Source organism: Monodelphis domestica, chromosome 2, assembly GCF_027887165.1.
Source record: "Monodelphis domestica isolate mMonDom1 chromosome 2, mMonDom1.pri, whole genome shotgun sequence".
NCBI lineage: Eukaryota > Metazoa > Chordata > Mammalia > Didelphimorphia > Didelphidae > Monodelphis > Monodelphis domestica.
The window spans coordinates 256,668,806-256,685,659 of NC_077228.1; the positions used below are offsets into that span (position 1 = coordinate 256,668,806).

Below are 16,854 nucleotides of genomic sequence, written 5' to 3' on the forward strand. Positions count from 1 at the left end.
AATATTACTGACTTCTTATGAAGTGTATGAAAACAAGTCCTTTCCTGATGAGCATTTATTGGGTATCCCTTTATTATCTGTGGATCTTCTGTTAATAAAAGGTTAGCAGAGGACTGGGTAATAATAATGTCGGTCTTAAAATTAATAATCAATAACTAAATATATTTTATAAAGTTTTATTAATGATAACTAAAACAAAAGAACTGCCTGACTTCAGCCCAGTTGCAGATCCAAGAGAGGGCGAGGGAGGGGTTACAGCCACTTAAATACAATCACAGAAAACATGGGGCCACAGGAAAATGGAACCCTGGGAAAAACTGAGGAACTTCTGGGAGATGAAGTCCATAGGATCAAAATCTCCATTTATACATATTTCCCCTGTGATCCTTTTGGGGAAACCAGTTTCCCCAAAAGGATCATGGAAATATAACTTTAAAATTGCAATAATTTGTGAATAAGAGGAAAATAGAACTTAACCAATGAGTACTAGGTTGACAAAAAGCCAATTTGGGGGCAGTGTCCTTTGGCATCAGAGTATACATTCAAAATAAAGGCATTTCAACCTCCCATAGTTCAGTTCACATCCCAAAGTTCACTCTGGATCTTCTGGTACTGCATGTGGTCTCTGCAGGCATCTATCTTCATGGGGCATTCTGGATTCTGGGAGGTAGCAAGTTTCTTATCCTAAAATTGCTCAAATTTAAATCAAAGTTCACAACAATAACTTGGCCCCCCTGAGTTAATAATAACAAACACAGGGATCACTCAGGAATGCATGGCTATGTTATGAGTATATGAATCAATTTGCAAAAGAAAATGAAAACATCCAAATAAAAGAGTGAAATAACTTGTGGATGAAATACAAAATGTAAAATTCTTATGTCAAGTTCTCTTGTCTTGGCTCAAAATTTACATCAATACCATCAGGATTCATTGTTCTCTTTGACCTCGTGCTCGATTGGCACTATGCAGTTTAGCTTTGTGCTTCTTTGGCACTGTGCGATGACTCTTTTTTGTATTCTCTTGTCCTGGAATTAGACAGAATCATTAAGCAAAGTCCCTTAAAAAAATTTTTTTTGAACAATCAAGGGCATCATTTTTATAATCTAAAGCTTTTTGGGTATGCATTAATATTAGAACAAATGTTCTTCTCAATACTGTTGACATGTGCTTCATATACAAAAAGGAGAGAAAAAATAAAACTCAGATACAGTTTTAAAAATAAAATATATAGTTTAAAAATCAGTGACACACTGTCAGCCATGTGCGAGTACAAAATGATTTCCAGAAAAAAACAGTAACACAGTAGATAATGCACATTTAAAGAAGTATCAAAGTCCCCAAAATTCACAATAGCCCAGTTAATTACAATAGCAAACAAACCCATTATCATATTTCAAATAAGTTGCTGTATGACATTTAAAAAAACCTATGAACTGATGGATATTTGTCGCAATTTTTACAGATGTAGCAAATCTTTCAACCTTGGCAAACATTTTTAAACAAAGTAAAACTTATTTGGGTCTAGAACATCATCAAGAAATCTAGATTGTTCTGCTGGAAGTAAATTAAAAGAGTTTTGCAGGAGCTCTTTTTTCTTCAACTTCCTGAGTCATAGAAAAACCTTGGTAGGAACATTTCTTTGTTTCTCTACCTTTAATATAACATTCTTTATAATATATATAAATATAAATATAAAATATCATCCATTCAGAAACCACTAGTTATATAAAATTATTTCTGAAGACCTCTTAAAATTACAATTAAATTCTTAGCTTATTAAATTCTCTAAAGGTTGTATATAACTTTTAACCAGTTTTGTTGAAATCTATCCATCATCATCTATGTGACAATTAACAAAGGCAACATGTAATCTTTGATGGATCTAGTGACAAAGGTCTAGGCAAGATGTTCATGGGCTTATACAGTGGTATTTTGTTCTTCAGCAAAGGTAAAGGTACAAATTAAAGATCAATATAGGCAAAACATAGTAGCTTAAAATGATTCAGTATTACAGAAAGGTATTGACTAGATTAATACAGATAAACAAAAAAATTTAAACATTAAAGCAATGTTAAAAGAAAGGTAAGTAAACAAGTAAATACAATACAATAATATAAATAAAGGTACAGACAGGCAGTACAGTCAAAATCCTTTTCACCAATCCCAATAGACTTGTTCACTATTATAGGAGCATTATAAACTCAAAATAGTTAGCACGAAACTTCCAGATCTCTTTTAAAGTTTCCTTGCCCTCTCCCAATATTCATTATTCATTTAGATTTCGTTTGTCAGCTCTCTGAATTTCCTTATAGAAGCACTGGGCAGAATCTCCACTCTGCATGTTGAGAGCAGTTAGGACTTTTAGAACTTTGTCAAAATATTTCAGGTTGGTTTGTAGCACAAGCAACCTAGCTTGTGGCATATTCTTGAGGAGAAGTAAATAAAGTGGGAAGTCTCCAATGAAAATAAAAAGTCCCAGGAAAAGAATTAAGCAGATCCAAACTGCACCTTTTAGCTCTATCAACTCAAACTGTTGTTTCAGAGTTTCAAGTATGCTTTGCAATAGCATTTTTCCTGAAAGACACTAAATGGGGTTCTTTTTTCCATGCTGAAAAATGGCTAGGGCAAGCTAGAAACACACATGTGGATGGTGGAAAGGGATTGGGGTAGAAAGATTTTTATACGTCACTCTCTATAGAAAAATAATGGCTGGGATTGGCAGGCTCTTGTATCTGGTCTGGTTTCTGCCAGAGGAGGCTCCAAGCTGGGTGGAGAGCAGTGAGGAATGCTGGCCAAGCAGATGGACAGGAGAAACAGCAGGCAAGAGCAGGTGGCAGGGCAGGGCTGGAGCACGGGCACACCCTGCCTTGGATTGTGGGCAGTGACCAGGCAAATTCACTATCTTTACTGTAAGGCTATCTGCTCAAAAAAATTTTTTTGAGAATTCATAATCTCTTTGTAGTAAACCAAACTGTGGGGTTTTAAATTAACAATCAACCACTAAGTATTAGTTTATAAAGTTTTATTAATAATAACTAAAGCAAAAGAACTGCCTGACTTCAACCCCATCCCAGGTCGCAGGTCCAAGAGAGGACAAGGGAGGGGTTACAGCCACTTAAATACAATCACACAAAACCATTGAGACACAGGAAAATGGAACCCTGGGAAAAACTAAGGGACTTCTGGGAGATGAAGTCCAAAGGCTCAAAATCTCCATTTATACAATAGGGGCCTTTGGGTTTAACCCCCACTAAAAGGCAAAAAAGTCTTTTGAGAGACTATGTTGTATGATAAAAAGATCACTGAGCTTAGTTATAAGACTTGGTTAGAGTCCTATTTTTGCCTCTTACTAATAGTATAGCCTTGACCAAATCACTTGGTCTTTCTGAATTTTGGTCTCAACATTAGCAATGAGAATAGTAACATTTGTGTTACTTCATAGGATGGCTGAAAGGAAAATACTTCATAAACTGTAAAGCATGCCTTGCCCCTCTGCCTAGCAGTCCAGTATGAGCATTTCCTCCCTATGTTCTTTGTAATGTGGAGGACTCACAGGTAGCTTATAGGTGCAGTTTGGGTATGCAATCTCTAAAAGGTGTGCCAATGCCACCCTAGGAAGATTCACCATTAGAAGACCAAGGCCAGCATTACAGGATGTTACAGGGTGAGAAGGCAGCATGGTTACCAAGTCCAGAGAGGACAAACTGAACATTTATATCCTGTCTAAAAGCACCTATCTTAATGGGTAATGTGTTCTCCCTCTGTAGAAGTCTTCACACAGAAGCTAGATGACCTCTTGGCCAACTTCCTCTTGTGTAGGAATGTACAACATGACTTCCAAGCTCCCTTCCAACCCAAATTCTGTGATTCAAAACATTCTATATGCAAAGGATCGTGACTCCATTGTAGCATTCAACACGATTGACTATTGGCTCTATCTAGATACTTGTGTTTTCATGAGGGGAAGAAAGAAGAAAGGAAAAGAGGAAGGGAAGGAAGGAAGAAAAGAAGGAAGGACTCAAAACAGTTTATATTATTGAACTTAGAGTAGCAAAAAAGGCTAGCGGATATTTTCTTTTCTATTTGAATTTGCATTTATAAGTTCATTGAATGATATACTGTTTCTAGGTCATTTGATACATAGATGTTTTTTTTTTTTGAGATTTAAGATATGGAATGATTTCTTATTGTGAAAGAAATGAATACTACAGGTAACTAAAGTCTGTTCATATATTTTAGTGATGGGGTTCCTTTGAATCACCATCTGAAAAGATTCAAAGAATTTTTCCTTTGGTGACTTAGAGGTATTAGTACTATTATCCTTATGATAGTTCCTGAATTTTCTAGCATTTAGGTCCTCTAGGTTATTATAGGATCATAATTTTTATATACTGTAGTCTTGCTATAGCTGAATATTTTTAGTAGTGGGATATGAGTTGAATCTTTGGCTAAGTATTTTGTTGTATTTGCACTAAAAATTTAGGATCAAAGTAACTCTCTAAAAGTGAACATTTCACTTTCAATTCCATCACCTTACTTAATCTCAAAAACCCAGAATTGAAAGGGACCTCAGAAGTACAATCCATACTTGAGCTAGAATTCATCACACCCAACAAGTCGTCATCCAGCCTTTGCCTGGATCTCTCAAATATAATGAGGAGTTTGAATTAGTTGACCTCTAAGGTCTCACCTAAGTTTGACCATGATTTCCCTGGGTAACATACTATTTTGGTATAGTTCTAATTGTTAGAAATTTTTTCTTTCAGGTTGGGCAGCTGGATGGCTCAATGAATTGAAAGCCAGGCCTAGAGATGAGAGGTCCTGGGTTCAAATTTCACATCATACACTTCCTAGTTGTATGTCTTGGGCAAGTCATTTATCCTCATTACCTATCCCATACCACTCTTCTGCCTTGGAACCACTACATAGTATTGATTCTAAGACAAAAATTAAGGGTTTTAAAAAAAGAGAAATCTTTTTTCCTACTCATTTAATTTTTCCAGTTGGTAATTTTTGCCCACTTCTCTGAGCTCTGTCCTCTGTCCTCTGGGGCCAAGCAAAACAAGTTTAATCCCTTATCCACATGTCAGCACTTCAAAATACTTAAATATTACTAGTATGTTGTCTCTACATTTCCTCTTATCCGGTCTAAATATCTTTGTAAAGCTTGAACTCAAGGCTTTTCACTATGCTGGCTGTCCTTTTCTAGATATTCCCAGGATTATCAGTGTCCTTCCTATAATATAGTAACTATTCAGTCAGTCAGTCAGTCAGTCAAGTCAGTCAATTAACAATTGCTCAGCCTTTATTTTTGTGCCAGGTAATGTGTTACATGGTTGGAATTAAAATACAAGTAGAAAGTAAACATGCCCCTGTTCTCAAATGTTTATATTCTAAAGAGGGAAGACAACACATTGAAGGAAGGTGAAGAGGGCAGGTTACAGTGAGCAACCTGAAAAAGGAATTTGTACCCTGCTTCAGTGGATGTTCTTGTAGGAGCTATCCAGATAGATGAAGAGGCCACAGAGTGGAACAGACTTCTATTATATGAATTCTTGGACTGGAATGAGCTTTCAAGGTGAAGAAGTTTCTGGGTCTTGGTAGAGAAAGTTGACAGTGCATTGAGAGTCAATAAGCATTAATGAAATGTGTTAGTGCTTTGTGCTAAGTGCTAGGAATCCAAAGAAAGGTAAACATATGCTGCCTTTCCAAAACAAAGCAATTTTTTAAAGGAAGATATGCTTTCCAAATTCCTGAGTTATAATCTCTTTTTGTCTGTTGTGTTCAGGACTCTATTCTGATTTTACAATATTGTATTAAAATTACTCGATCTGTAAATTGATGTCCTCCATTATGCTTCTCTACTTTGGATTCTGCATTCCCAGACTTCCTCACTTAAAGATATCATGCTAATATATTTAGTATCAACCTACTTTGCCTTTTCCTATCTTGTCCCACTTCTTTTGAATAATGTATATTTTTCAAATCAATTAATAAGCATTTATTAAGCATGTTAAGTACTAGGGGTACAAATGCAAAAATAAGACAGTGTTTGTTCTCAGGTTTCTTAGAATCTATTGGTGCCATATAGTGTGTTCATAAATGATCAAATTCATACCAAATTTTTCAATGGAGGGGTACAAGAGAAATAGGAGAGACTTTTTGAAGGAAGTGGCACTTGATTTGAACCTAAAAAGGAGTTAAAGATTCCAAGAGGCAAAGAAAAGAAAGGAGAACATTCCAGGTATGGGCACAGCCTTTGCAAAGTCATGGAAGCCAAAAATGGAACATTGTGTACAGAGAACAGCAGGTAGATTAGTCTGGCTGGAACATAAATTTGAAAAGAAGTAACATGGTAACATGGTAGGAGAAACTGTAGCTGCAAATTTTTCAGTACTAGAGTAGTTCATGTTTTGTTTTGTTTTTTTTTTAAGAGGAGATGGAGAACTAGTAAAATTTCTTTAGCATAGAATGGCCTGACTAGACTTTTAATATAGGAGCATCTATTTGTTGGTTGTGTGGATAGTGGTTTGGAAAGAGGAGAGCATGGATCTAGGGAGACTTAAGGTGTCTACCTAAGAAGTGAAAAGTGAAAGCCTAATTAGGGTAATTGTGGTGCAAGCAAGGGATAGTAATGAGAAATGGTAAGGAGGTTGGATTAATAGACGAGACAACTGATTAGATATAGGAAGTGAGGGATAAGGAAGAATCAGGAAAAACATTTTTTCAAATCATTACCAATTTGGAAGTATGTTTTTCATGATCATACTTATATAACCCAGATCAAATTGATTATCATTTCAGGGAAGGAGGGAGACAATTTGGATCTTTTAATTTGGGGAAATATATGTTAAAAATTATTACATATAATTGGGGAGATTAAGTATTTTTTTTAAAGGATCAGATATGACTCTTGAGTGTGCCTGGAAAAATGATGATGCTCTTGACAGAAATAGGAAATAAAGGAAAAAGTGTAAGGGAAAGAAGGTGAATTTTTGCTTAGGTCCTATTGAGTATGAGATATCTGTGGGACATGTAGGTGGAGTTTTTCAGGGGACAGTTGGAGAATGGAATTAGAGCTCCACAGAGAAATGAGGGCTTTGTATATAGATTGGTAGTCATCTTCATAGAGATGAAAGTTTTTTTTTTATTAGATCAATCAGTCAGAACAAGAATTGTTTATAACCCAGAAGATGAACCTGCAAAGAAGTGTAAGTATAATCAGTTAAATAGGTAAAAAAAAGAACCATAACAGGGTAATGTCATGAAAATCAAGGAAAAAGAGAGTATTTAGAAGTGGGTGGTTAATTTTGTCAAAAGCAACAGAGGTCAAGAATGATAAGAATTGACGAAAGGACATTGGCTTTTGCAATAGAGGGATCATCAGTGAACTTACAGAAAGAAGTTTCGATTTGTTAGGGGGAATGGAAGTCAGATTACAAGGGAAAGAGGAATGAGTGGGAAGTGAGAGAAAGGAAACAATCTGTAGACAATTTTTTCTTAGAATCTGACCTGAAAAAGAGAAATATATCATGATAGCTTAGTTGTTGATGTAGAATAAGATAAAGGATTTAAAAATATTTTTAATGATGAAAATGACATGTTTCAAAGCATCAGGACAAGAGCCAGTAGAACAGCAGTTGAAAACTAAGGAGAAAGATTGGATGGTTGAAGGGCAAGTTGCAATCATCCTTTTTAAAATTTGATCTTATAGTGATTGGTCTCATCCTACCAACATTCATTTACCTACAAAGTTAAATTTGCTTCCATACATTAGTGCCTCTTTATCCTGCTTGTTACTTGGCTCCAGTTTATATTTTCTCCTTTTTTTTAATTAATTTTTTTGATTAATAAAAATTTATTCTTTCCTTTCCTATGTACTCTTCAATGAAAAATGAAAAGCAAAACCCTTGTGACAAATATGCATAATAGGAGAAGCTTGGTGGTTCAGCCATACCTGGAAATGAAAGGTCCTGGGTTCAAATCTAGCCTCAGACATTTACTATTTGTGTGTTCGTAGGCAAGTTACTTAACCCCAATTGTCTTGCTCTTATAGCTATTCTATCTTGGAATGAATACTTAGCATCTATTCTAAGACAGAAGGTAAGGATTTGATATATATGCATAGTTCATAAAATTTTGTATGTGTGCATGTGTGTGTCTCTTATTCTACACTTTTAGTGTAGCATTTATCTGACACTTGACTGGTACTGTTCTTCATTATTGCTCCCCTGGGATCACTGGTTGGTCATTCCACTGAAAAGAATTCTCCAGTTTTTCAAGATTCTTTGTTTTTATATTATTGTTATTGTATATATAATATATTATATTATACACACACACACACACACACATATATATGTTGCTGTCATGTTACTCTGCATTAATACATATCAGTCTTCTCAATTTTCAACAAAACTATTCCTTTCATATGGGGTTGGGGGGGTTGAGTGTATATGTAGTGTGAATCTTAAAATTTCTCAGACTCTACCTTGGAACATTTGGTTAAGGCTGTCCCCCATTTTAAACAATGAAGGTACTTGGTCAGGAATGTATTGGGAACTCCAATATTACTCCACCCATACTTAGGCATACTTTAGGGGAAGATAAAGTTGTAAACTCCTGATGGAGCAATGAGAAAAAGTCCCCAACCCATACTTATAGTAAAGCTAGAATTTAAGCTAAGTCTATTTTTAGGTCTAATACAAAAGGGTGCTAAGTACCTATGAAGGTCAAATTAATCACTAAAAGGTCAAGCAACTTACAAAGGGCAAGCTTAGCAAAGAGGTGTGAAGTTTTAGTCTACTCAGATGTGAATTAAGAATGGTCAGTCCTGTGGAAAATGTCTACTGTGATTGGTAGATGTGAAAATTTAGGGGAGGTGACATAGGAGAAAATTCTCTTTAAAAGGAGGTCAGGAGCTCAGAGCTGGGCCTCTGAACTTAGTTGAGTTTGGAAGCTGAATTGGAGGGTCTCTCTGAACACTAGAGTTTTTCTTGGGACAAAATCTTGTGGTGAGTGGATAAAAGACTGACTTAGTTTTCTCTCTTAAAGAGAAAGGCCTAGGCCATTTGTCCTAGACCCTAGCTTTTCCCTACTATTTCCTCTTCCTCTGTCTCTCTCCCTTCCCTTAATTCCTTCATTTGTATTAATTTAAATCTCCATAAGACCCAGCTGACTTGGGTATTTCATATTTGGGAATTTTTCCCATGGCAACTACTTATTTTTGATAAAAATCAAGACACTAAAAATTATCTTTACAGTTTTGGCAATTCACAGTCTTGAAAACCATATTTCCACAGTCACAGTAGTATTACATTGATGTGCCTTAATTTATTCAACAATTCCCAAATTGGTGGGGATCAGCCTAGTTTCCAGTTCTTTGCTATTACAAAAAGAGTTGTGATAAATATGTTTGTACATATTTAGCATAGTTCACCATTACTTTTTAGAAAGGTTGGATCAATATTCAGTTCCATAAAAAAGTGTATTTCCTGCATATCCTCTAACAACTGCCATTTTCCTTTTCTGGATGGAAGTTCAGAGTGACGTTATTTGCATTTCTCTTAATTTTTAGTGATTTGTACCATTTTTTATATAGCTATTGATACCTTAGATTTCTTCTTTAGAAAACTGCCTACTGACATTGCTTGACCATTTCTCAATTGGGAAATGACTCTTATTCCTATAGATTTGCATCACTCATATATTTTGGAAATAAGAATCTTATAAGAGAAACATGTTGCAAAGAACATTTCCCCCTGATTACCTGATTCTGTTTTAATTTTTAATTCTTTGCTTTTGTTTGTATAAAAACTTAAATTTTATGTAATCAAAATTGTCCATTTTATCTTGTCATTCTCTTTGTCTCTTGTTTGTTCATGAACTCTTCCTGTTCTTAGATCTGAAAGGTTATTTCTTCTTTGTTCCTATAATTTGTCTACAACTTTATGATTGTCATATATTTGTATGAACCTTATCTTGGTATTGGTATACCCTCTTCTTTTTTCAAAAAGTTCAATGCCCAACTCAGTTTTCTTAATTCCTGTACTCATCATTGGGGATTTTAATCAGTTGTTAATAATAGGTTGTTCCTCTTGACATCCTTGTTCTTCAACTATAATGACTTGCATTTTTACTCTATTTTAGCTACTACTCTTCAAGATTGTTCTATATTAGAACTTACTGTTATCCAACACTTTGCCACCTCTATGATTCTAATTTCTGAAATTCCTCTCTCTTACTCTCCAGACATTTCATTCCTCCCTCTTCTTCATATAGTCTTTCTAGTGTGTGGTTTCATTTTAATTTTACTTTATGATCCTTCCTTTTATTTTCACTCATTCTCTATGGTTTCTTTCTAGTGTTTCCTTATCAAAACTGGGACTTTTTTCATTTTTGATTAGAGTAGTTTAATTTACTTGAATGCAAAAACAGTGCACTACAATGGAATTAACGTTACCAAATCTTCACTGTTTATAAATTCCAGAGATGATACAGAAATGATATGGTGTTGTACTTTATGCAGCTGCATTTATTCTGAGGTCAAAAGAATGTCTCTCCTCAGCATACTGTGCATCATTTCAGTTCTCTGTCAGCAAAATCCACAAAACTAAGCTATAACTATAACTAACTAAATTAAAACTATACTGTAAGACCCATGAAAATGTTGGCTATTTCTTATTCAAGCTTTGTATTTCTCTTAACATTTTGCATAGTTCTTATAATACTTTACCTGCTTGCTAAATGTTTGAATTGGATCATTGATATCATGGAATCCTGTTTTCATTCTCCTTGGCATCTAATTGACATGTATTTAACTGTCATTTAAGACTAAAGGATCAAACATGCAGCTATGTGGCCTTCCAATCCCAACATTCTCAAGTAACGACCAAACCAGATTAAAATGGAGTTGAAATGTTTAAAAAAAAGAGTAAAAATATAATAAAATGTAGATAATATTACGTTTTAATATTAATTTAATATGTAATGGACAGGGATCCTTATATAAGGATTAGTAGCCCCCATTTCTGTTTGAGTTGGACACCACTTGCTTAAAGCACTTATGATTGATTTTGTCTTCTTGCTTCCCAAGTCAAGCAGTATAAATCAGCTGTTTTCTAAGCATTAAGAAATGAGGGACTGCTGGGTAATATCCATATTGAAATGTTTTTTTTAAAGACTGAGTTTTCTATTCCAGTTTGTAAAATTTAATGCTTCAGTTTCCTGTGAACTAGAGTCTACTATCAAATAATTCATCCTGATTGGCAAGATATATCTGTTGCTATATATTCTTTTTCAATACTGCAATGAATCTGGTATCTCATTAATGTAGATTCTTCTGCCATCTCTGAAAATTGCAACACACATATTCATTTTAATCCTGCATGCTTTGTGGCCATATTTTTACATAGTATGTTTCTAACCTGGATAACTTTAGGTCTTTACATTTCATAGGAACTAGGAGAGCACTCTGGACATTCCTTTGTTATCAATTATTCTCTTCATAGGACTAGACTGCTCTATTGGATACTGCTGGAATACTACTTAAAATTTTTTTAAATTTAATTAATTAATTTAGAATCTTTTCCCATGGTTACAAGATTCATATTCTTTCCCTGCCCTTCCCCAATCCCCCTCCTGTAGCCAACGTGTAGTTCCTCTGGGTTTTACATGTGCCATTGATCAAGACCCATTTTAATATCATTAACATTTGCACTAGGGTGATCATTTGGAGTCTATGGGATACTACTTTCTTGATTGATTGTCTATAGTGAGTGATATGTATTTATATACAGAAATGAACAAAAATTGAGACCTTTTCTTAGGAATACTCATATAAACTGTATTCAGGTAGGGGACTCATCAAGGGTAATAAAATGGATAATGTTCACAAATAGCCCCATGACCTCTGAATATTCTGACTCAGACTAGAGTATAGCAGCTAGAATCTTACATCTGAGAGTCAAAAGAAGTTACCTGCTTTAGTCTCTTGCTTTCAATACTGTCTCCCTGAGGTTCATAAAGGATACCTGAAGTCACTTACTTAATGGTAGAAGAATAGCACCCCAGTAATGTAATGTTGCTTTCTTAATGAAAATACACTTCTATTGAAACATGAGAACAGGATTTAGATCAAATTCTATATGCTCCAAACTGTTTAACCTTAATACCGCCTTTCTGAATCAAGGAGACTGTATCACCAGGGAAAATGAGTCACACCCAGGATGGAATAGTCAGTTGAAAAAATGGGTTTTGGGGGTGGTTCAGTGGATCAAGAGTCAGGCCTAGAGATGGGAGGTCCCAGGTTTAATTCTGGCTTCCAACACTTACCAGCTGTGTGACCTTGGGCAAGTCACTTAACCCCCATTACCTAGCCCTTACCCTCTTCTACCTTAGAACCAATACACAGGATTGATTCTAAGATGGAAGGCAAAGGTTTTTAAAAAATAGGTTTTTTTACTTGCCTAGCCAGGAAATACATGCTATTTGCTTTAATATAAAAGGAGAAATTTTTAGATTGATATTTTAAGCTTTTTGTTGTCTAGTTGTTTCAGTCGTATAGGATTCTTTGTGACCCCATTTGGGATTTTCTTGGCAAAGATCCTGGAGTGGTTTGCCATTTCCTTGTCCAGATCATATTACAAATGAGGAACTGAGACAAACAGAGTTAAGTGAATTGCCCCATCTCACATAGCTAGTAAGTTTCTGAGACCAGATTTGAACTCATGAAGAGGAATGTTTTTGACTCTAAGTCTGACACTCTTATCTATTTTGCCACATAGCTGCCTTTGTGTTTTATGTAGCATCATTTTAAAACAACATCTACATGTTTTCTTGTTTTCTATATATTTCTGTGACTTATCATTTTAGGACTGGAAAGAGCCTTTCTGTGAAACAAGAAAGGTGAAAAATCATATTTGGCTAGTCAATGAGATACTCAGAAAAATTGAGGGCACCTATTATACCCCTTGATTTTGAAAGATGGAGAATTACTATACTAAGGTCTTATGTTGTCATTTCTTAATTTGTTTTCTGTGCTGGGTATAGCTTTTAAAATGAAAAAGAAATTACTTTCTCCATTCTAGGTGGTTTTGGTTGAGTTGCATCCCAGTGGATTCCAGCGTTCTTTCTTTGATGAAGAGGATCTGAATTGCATTTCAGATGGAGACAATGTATATGCTTTCCAAGCCCCTCTTTCACCTATATGGGGAGTCCCTGCCTCATTTTCAGGTATAGTGGTACCATGTAGCATTCTGTTGAGCTTTTTTTTATTGTTGATGGATTATGATTCACAGAACACAAATCTTTTGAAAAAGTACTTTTGAAAAAGTACTTTTGAGTGTAAGATATGGTTTTCCTGATTTTTTTAAAATGAAAGTGCTTAATAAGTTATTTCTAAAATTTCCAAGATTCAGACAGATTTTTAGTAGATATTAAATTGAAGGTTGTTGAATTGCTTATCAGCTGGTTTTCATTTCACAAAGTATAGATAATACTTAATATTCTTAATAGCCCTAAGCAAAAGAAAAAATTATCTGATTGTATCTCTTCACCCCGATGTGTTTTTTGTTCCATATTAAATTTCTGGTATCCTACCAGGAAAGAGAATGTGATTCAACCTTTAAGACCTAGCGAGATAACCAAAATCAATACTTTTTCAGATTTAATTAGCAGATAGATATTATAGGAAATAAACAAAGTTGTTACTAAAAAGTCAGACTTTGATATGTATGTGTTTGGCTTATCATTGTAAAGTAGTTATATAGTTTTTCATTCAGAGGATATAAGGCATTTTAGACAAAATATTAGCTTATCTGAAGGAACTGCTTTTAAAAAATTACCAGATTTTAAGAAACTTTTTTGCTTTTTATTAATGTTATTTTGCTGATTGATCATTTGAACACCCATATTTAAGAGATTCTTAAAATGTGATTATCATTGTCTGATATTAATGTAATATATGCTATGTCAAATAATCTCTGAGGTTCCTTTCTGGTATAATAGGGATTAATCTTTGAGCCTTACTGTCTCATGTGAAGACAGTGCTTCTTCCTCTGTCTTGTATCTTGGATTTATATGGTAAAACAGGAGAGTGTCACCTTTTTATAACCACCAAGTATTATGATAGATAAGGAGTATCACTAATACCAAGGCTGTTATACATATTCTTATTTTTTGTTTTTGTTTTATACTTTTTTCCTCCCAATCACACTCATTAAGTGCAAAGCAAGAAAAACATTTCCCTTATAAATCTAGGTTGAATTCTCCCACACATAGTATTGGATAGATACCTATGTAAGGAAAACATATCACTAAGGCTTAAACAAGGAGAGATAGTTCATGTCTGCTGTTTTCTAGGCTATAGATTTTTCCTTTGTGGACCATCAGTCTTCATAGGATGCTCCACTGGATACTTGTGGGCACTGCTCTCCTGGATACTGCTGAGAGATACTCTGCTGAAATCCTTGGTAAAACAAATTACTTTGCTCTTTAGCCAGTCATTTACTTCTATCATTTTCATCACATTTCAGCCCAAGCAACTCTCAAGGTTATACTTTAAAGCAGTGGTTCTCAACCTTTCTAATGCTGTGACCCTGCAATACAGTTCTTCATGTTGAGGTGACCCCAAACCAAAAAATTATTTTGGTGGCTACTTCAAAACTGTAATTTTGCTACAGTTATGATTCAGAATGTAAATACCTGATATACATTATGTATTCTCATTGCTACAAATCAAACATAATTTAAATATAGTGATTAATCACAAAAACAATATTTAATTATATGTTGAGAAATATTAATCCAGCAGGAGGCAGCCTGAGTGCTGGGGTGGGAGGTAAGTCTTGCCTGGGGAGGGGATCCGCAGATGCTGCCTTCTTCTTCCTGTCGTCTCTCTCCAGCTCAAGCTGAGGCTTCACTTTGCTGGGGTTACTCGGCTCCGTTATCTGCTCCAGGAGTTATCCACTCCAGAACTCGTTCTTAACCCCTCCGGAGCCAGCGCCTGGGTGCTCTCTCTGGGTCTCTGTTTGAGTCTGGCCTCCAGGCAACAGGGTAAATCCATCGCCCCTCATAGAGGGAGGGCTGCTGATACGTAACTAATATTAGTACAATGTGCGGGCAGCAGGGTCCCCGTTCTTTCCGAAATATTGCTGTAAAGTAGCGCAATTTCTCAGCGGCTAAAGCCATCAGAAATATGTATTTTTTCCAATGGCTTTAGGTGACCCCTGTGTTTTGGTCATTCAACCCCCACTGGGGTCATGACCCACAGGTTGAGAACCTCTGCTTTAAAGCCTCTTTACCTCAGAACCTACTTCCCTAAAGTTAGTCCTTGTTCTGTTCTATTTCATGTAACTCTGAAAAAACCTCTTAGCTGCAAATCATCTTTCTATAACTGCAGATAGAGCATCCTGCTGCCAGGACACTGTCAGGGATCACATCTCCCATCAACAGGCCTGATTGGGAGCTGAGTATACACTTCACATATGGCATAGCTTCTGTGTATTCCCCAACTTTTTGGGATGAGAAAAAGGTAATGGTACCAATTATGAAGTCCCTATGGACTTTATGAAAAGGTATTTACTGGCCTCCATCTCCTACTCCCTTTTGTCTTGAGAAATAAAGAGGACCCTGAATGGCCTTATTCAACTGAAACTTCTCCTTATCCTATGACTAGAATATCTTTTTCACATTTTCTCTGTGATTCAGAAAAATAACTTGCCCTGTTATCACTGCCCACCTCCTAATCCATATTAACCTCATTTCTTATGCCCTTCCCATTATTGACCCCTCTGGATCTTCAATTTTATCTTTTAAGAAATTCCTCTCTTAGGAAATGGGAAAAAATAGGTAAACTATTGCACTGTTGGTGGAATTGTGAACTGGTCCTATTATTCTAGAAAACAATTTGCAACTATGCCTAAAGAGCTATAAAATTGTGTATACCCCTTTGTCCCACTACTAGGCAAAAGGACCTCTATGTACAAAAATATTTATCATACCTCTTTTTGTAATAGCAAAGAATTGGAAATTGAGGGGATGTCTATCAATTGGGGAAAGACTGAATAAGTTGTAATGCAGGATTGTGATGGAATGTTATTGTGCTACAAGATAGGATGAGCAGGATAGCTTCAGAAAAACCAGGGAACTTATGCAAAATGAAATGAGAACTAGAAGACCATTGTATACAATAACAACAGTATTGTAATAAGTATCACCTGTGAAAGACTTAACTACTCTGATCAAGAAAATGATCCAAGACAATTCCAAAGGACCCATGATGAAAAATACTATCCACCTCTAGAAAGAGATCTGATGAACTCTGTATACTTATTGAAGTATAATTTTTTTTCACTATTTCATGTTTCTTGCTTTTTGTTTTTATTGGTTGGTTCTTTTTTCAACATGACTAATATGAGAATGTTTTACATGACTTCATTTGTATATTGATATATTTTTTGCCTTTTCAATGAGTGGAGGGAGAGTGGAAAGGAGAGTTTAGAACTCAAAAACATTTTTAGATGAATTTAAAAAACAAATCCATAATTCGTAAAAACAAGAAATTACTCCCTTCTCATCAAGACTCTTTCCTTTATCATACTTTCTTCTGTTCACAAAAACTATTTTTTGTCCAGAAGAGACTGCATTCCTGAAAATCCTCTCCCATACAGACTGCACCTTCTCATATGCCCCAACACAACACAATGCCCCTATAGCAGGAGCAAGCATAGTCCTTTCTCCTCTTCACCATTACTTCCCTTTCTGCTATGATTCAATATCTTCTTTGAGAATCACTCCATTAGTCTATATTGCCTAATATAGATCCTTGTTGCAATAATTTATTGGCTTCCA

At 35.3% G+C, this 16,854-nt stretch overlaps 1 protein-coding gene across 2 annotated transcripts in view; it reads left to right on the forward strand.

Moving 5' to 3' along the window:
• USP43 (ubiquitin specific peptidase 43) overlaps positions 1 to 16,854 on the forward strand; it is a 162,082-nt gene that overhangs the window by 77,569 nt on the left and 67,659 nt on the right. For both annotated transcript variants that reach the window (XM_056817514.1, XM_056817515.1), the window contains exon 6: positions 13,092 to 13,236. In XM_056817514.1, coding sequence (XP_056673492.1) covers positions 13,092 to 13,236 — 145 coding nt within the window. The remainder of the gene's footprint in view (positions 1 to 13,091; positions 13,237 to 16,854) is intronic.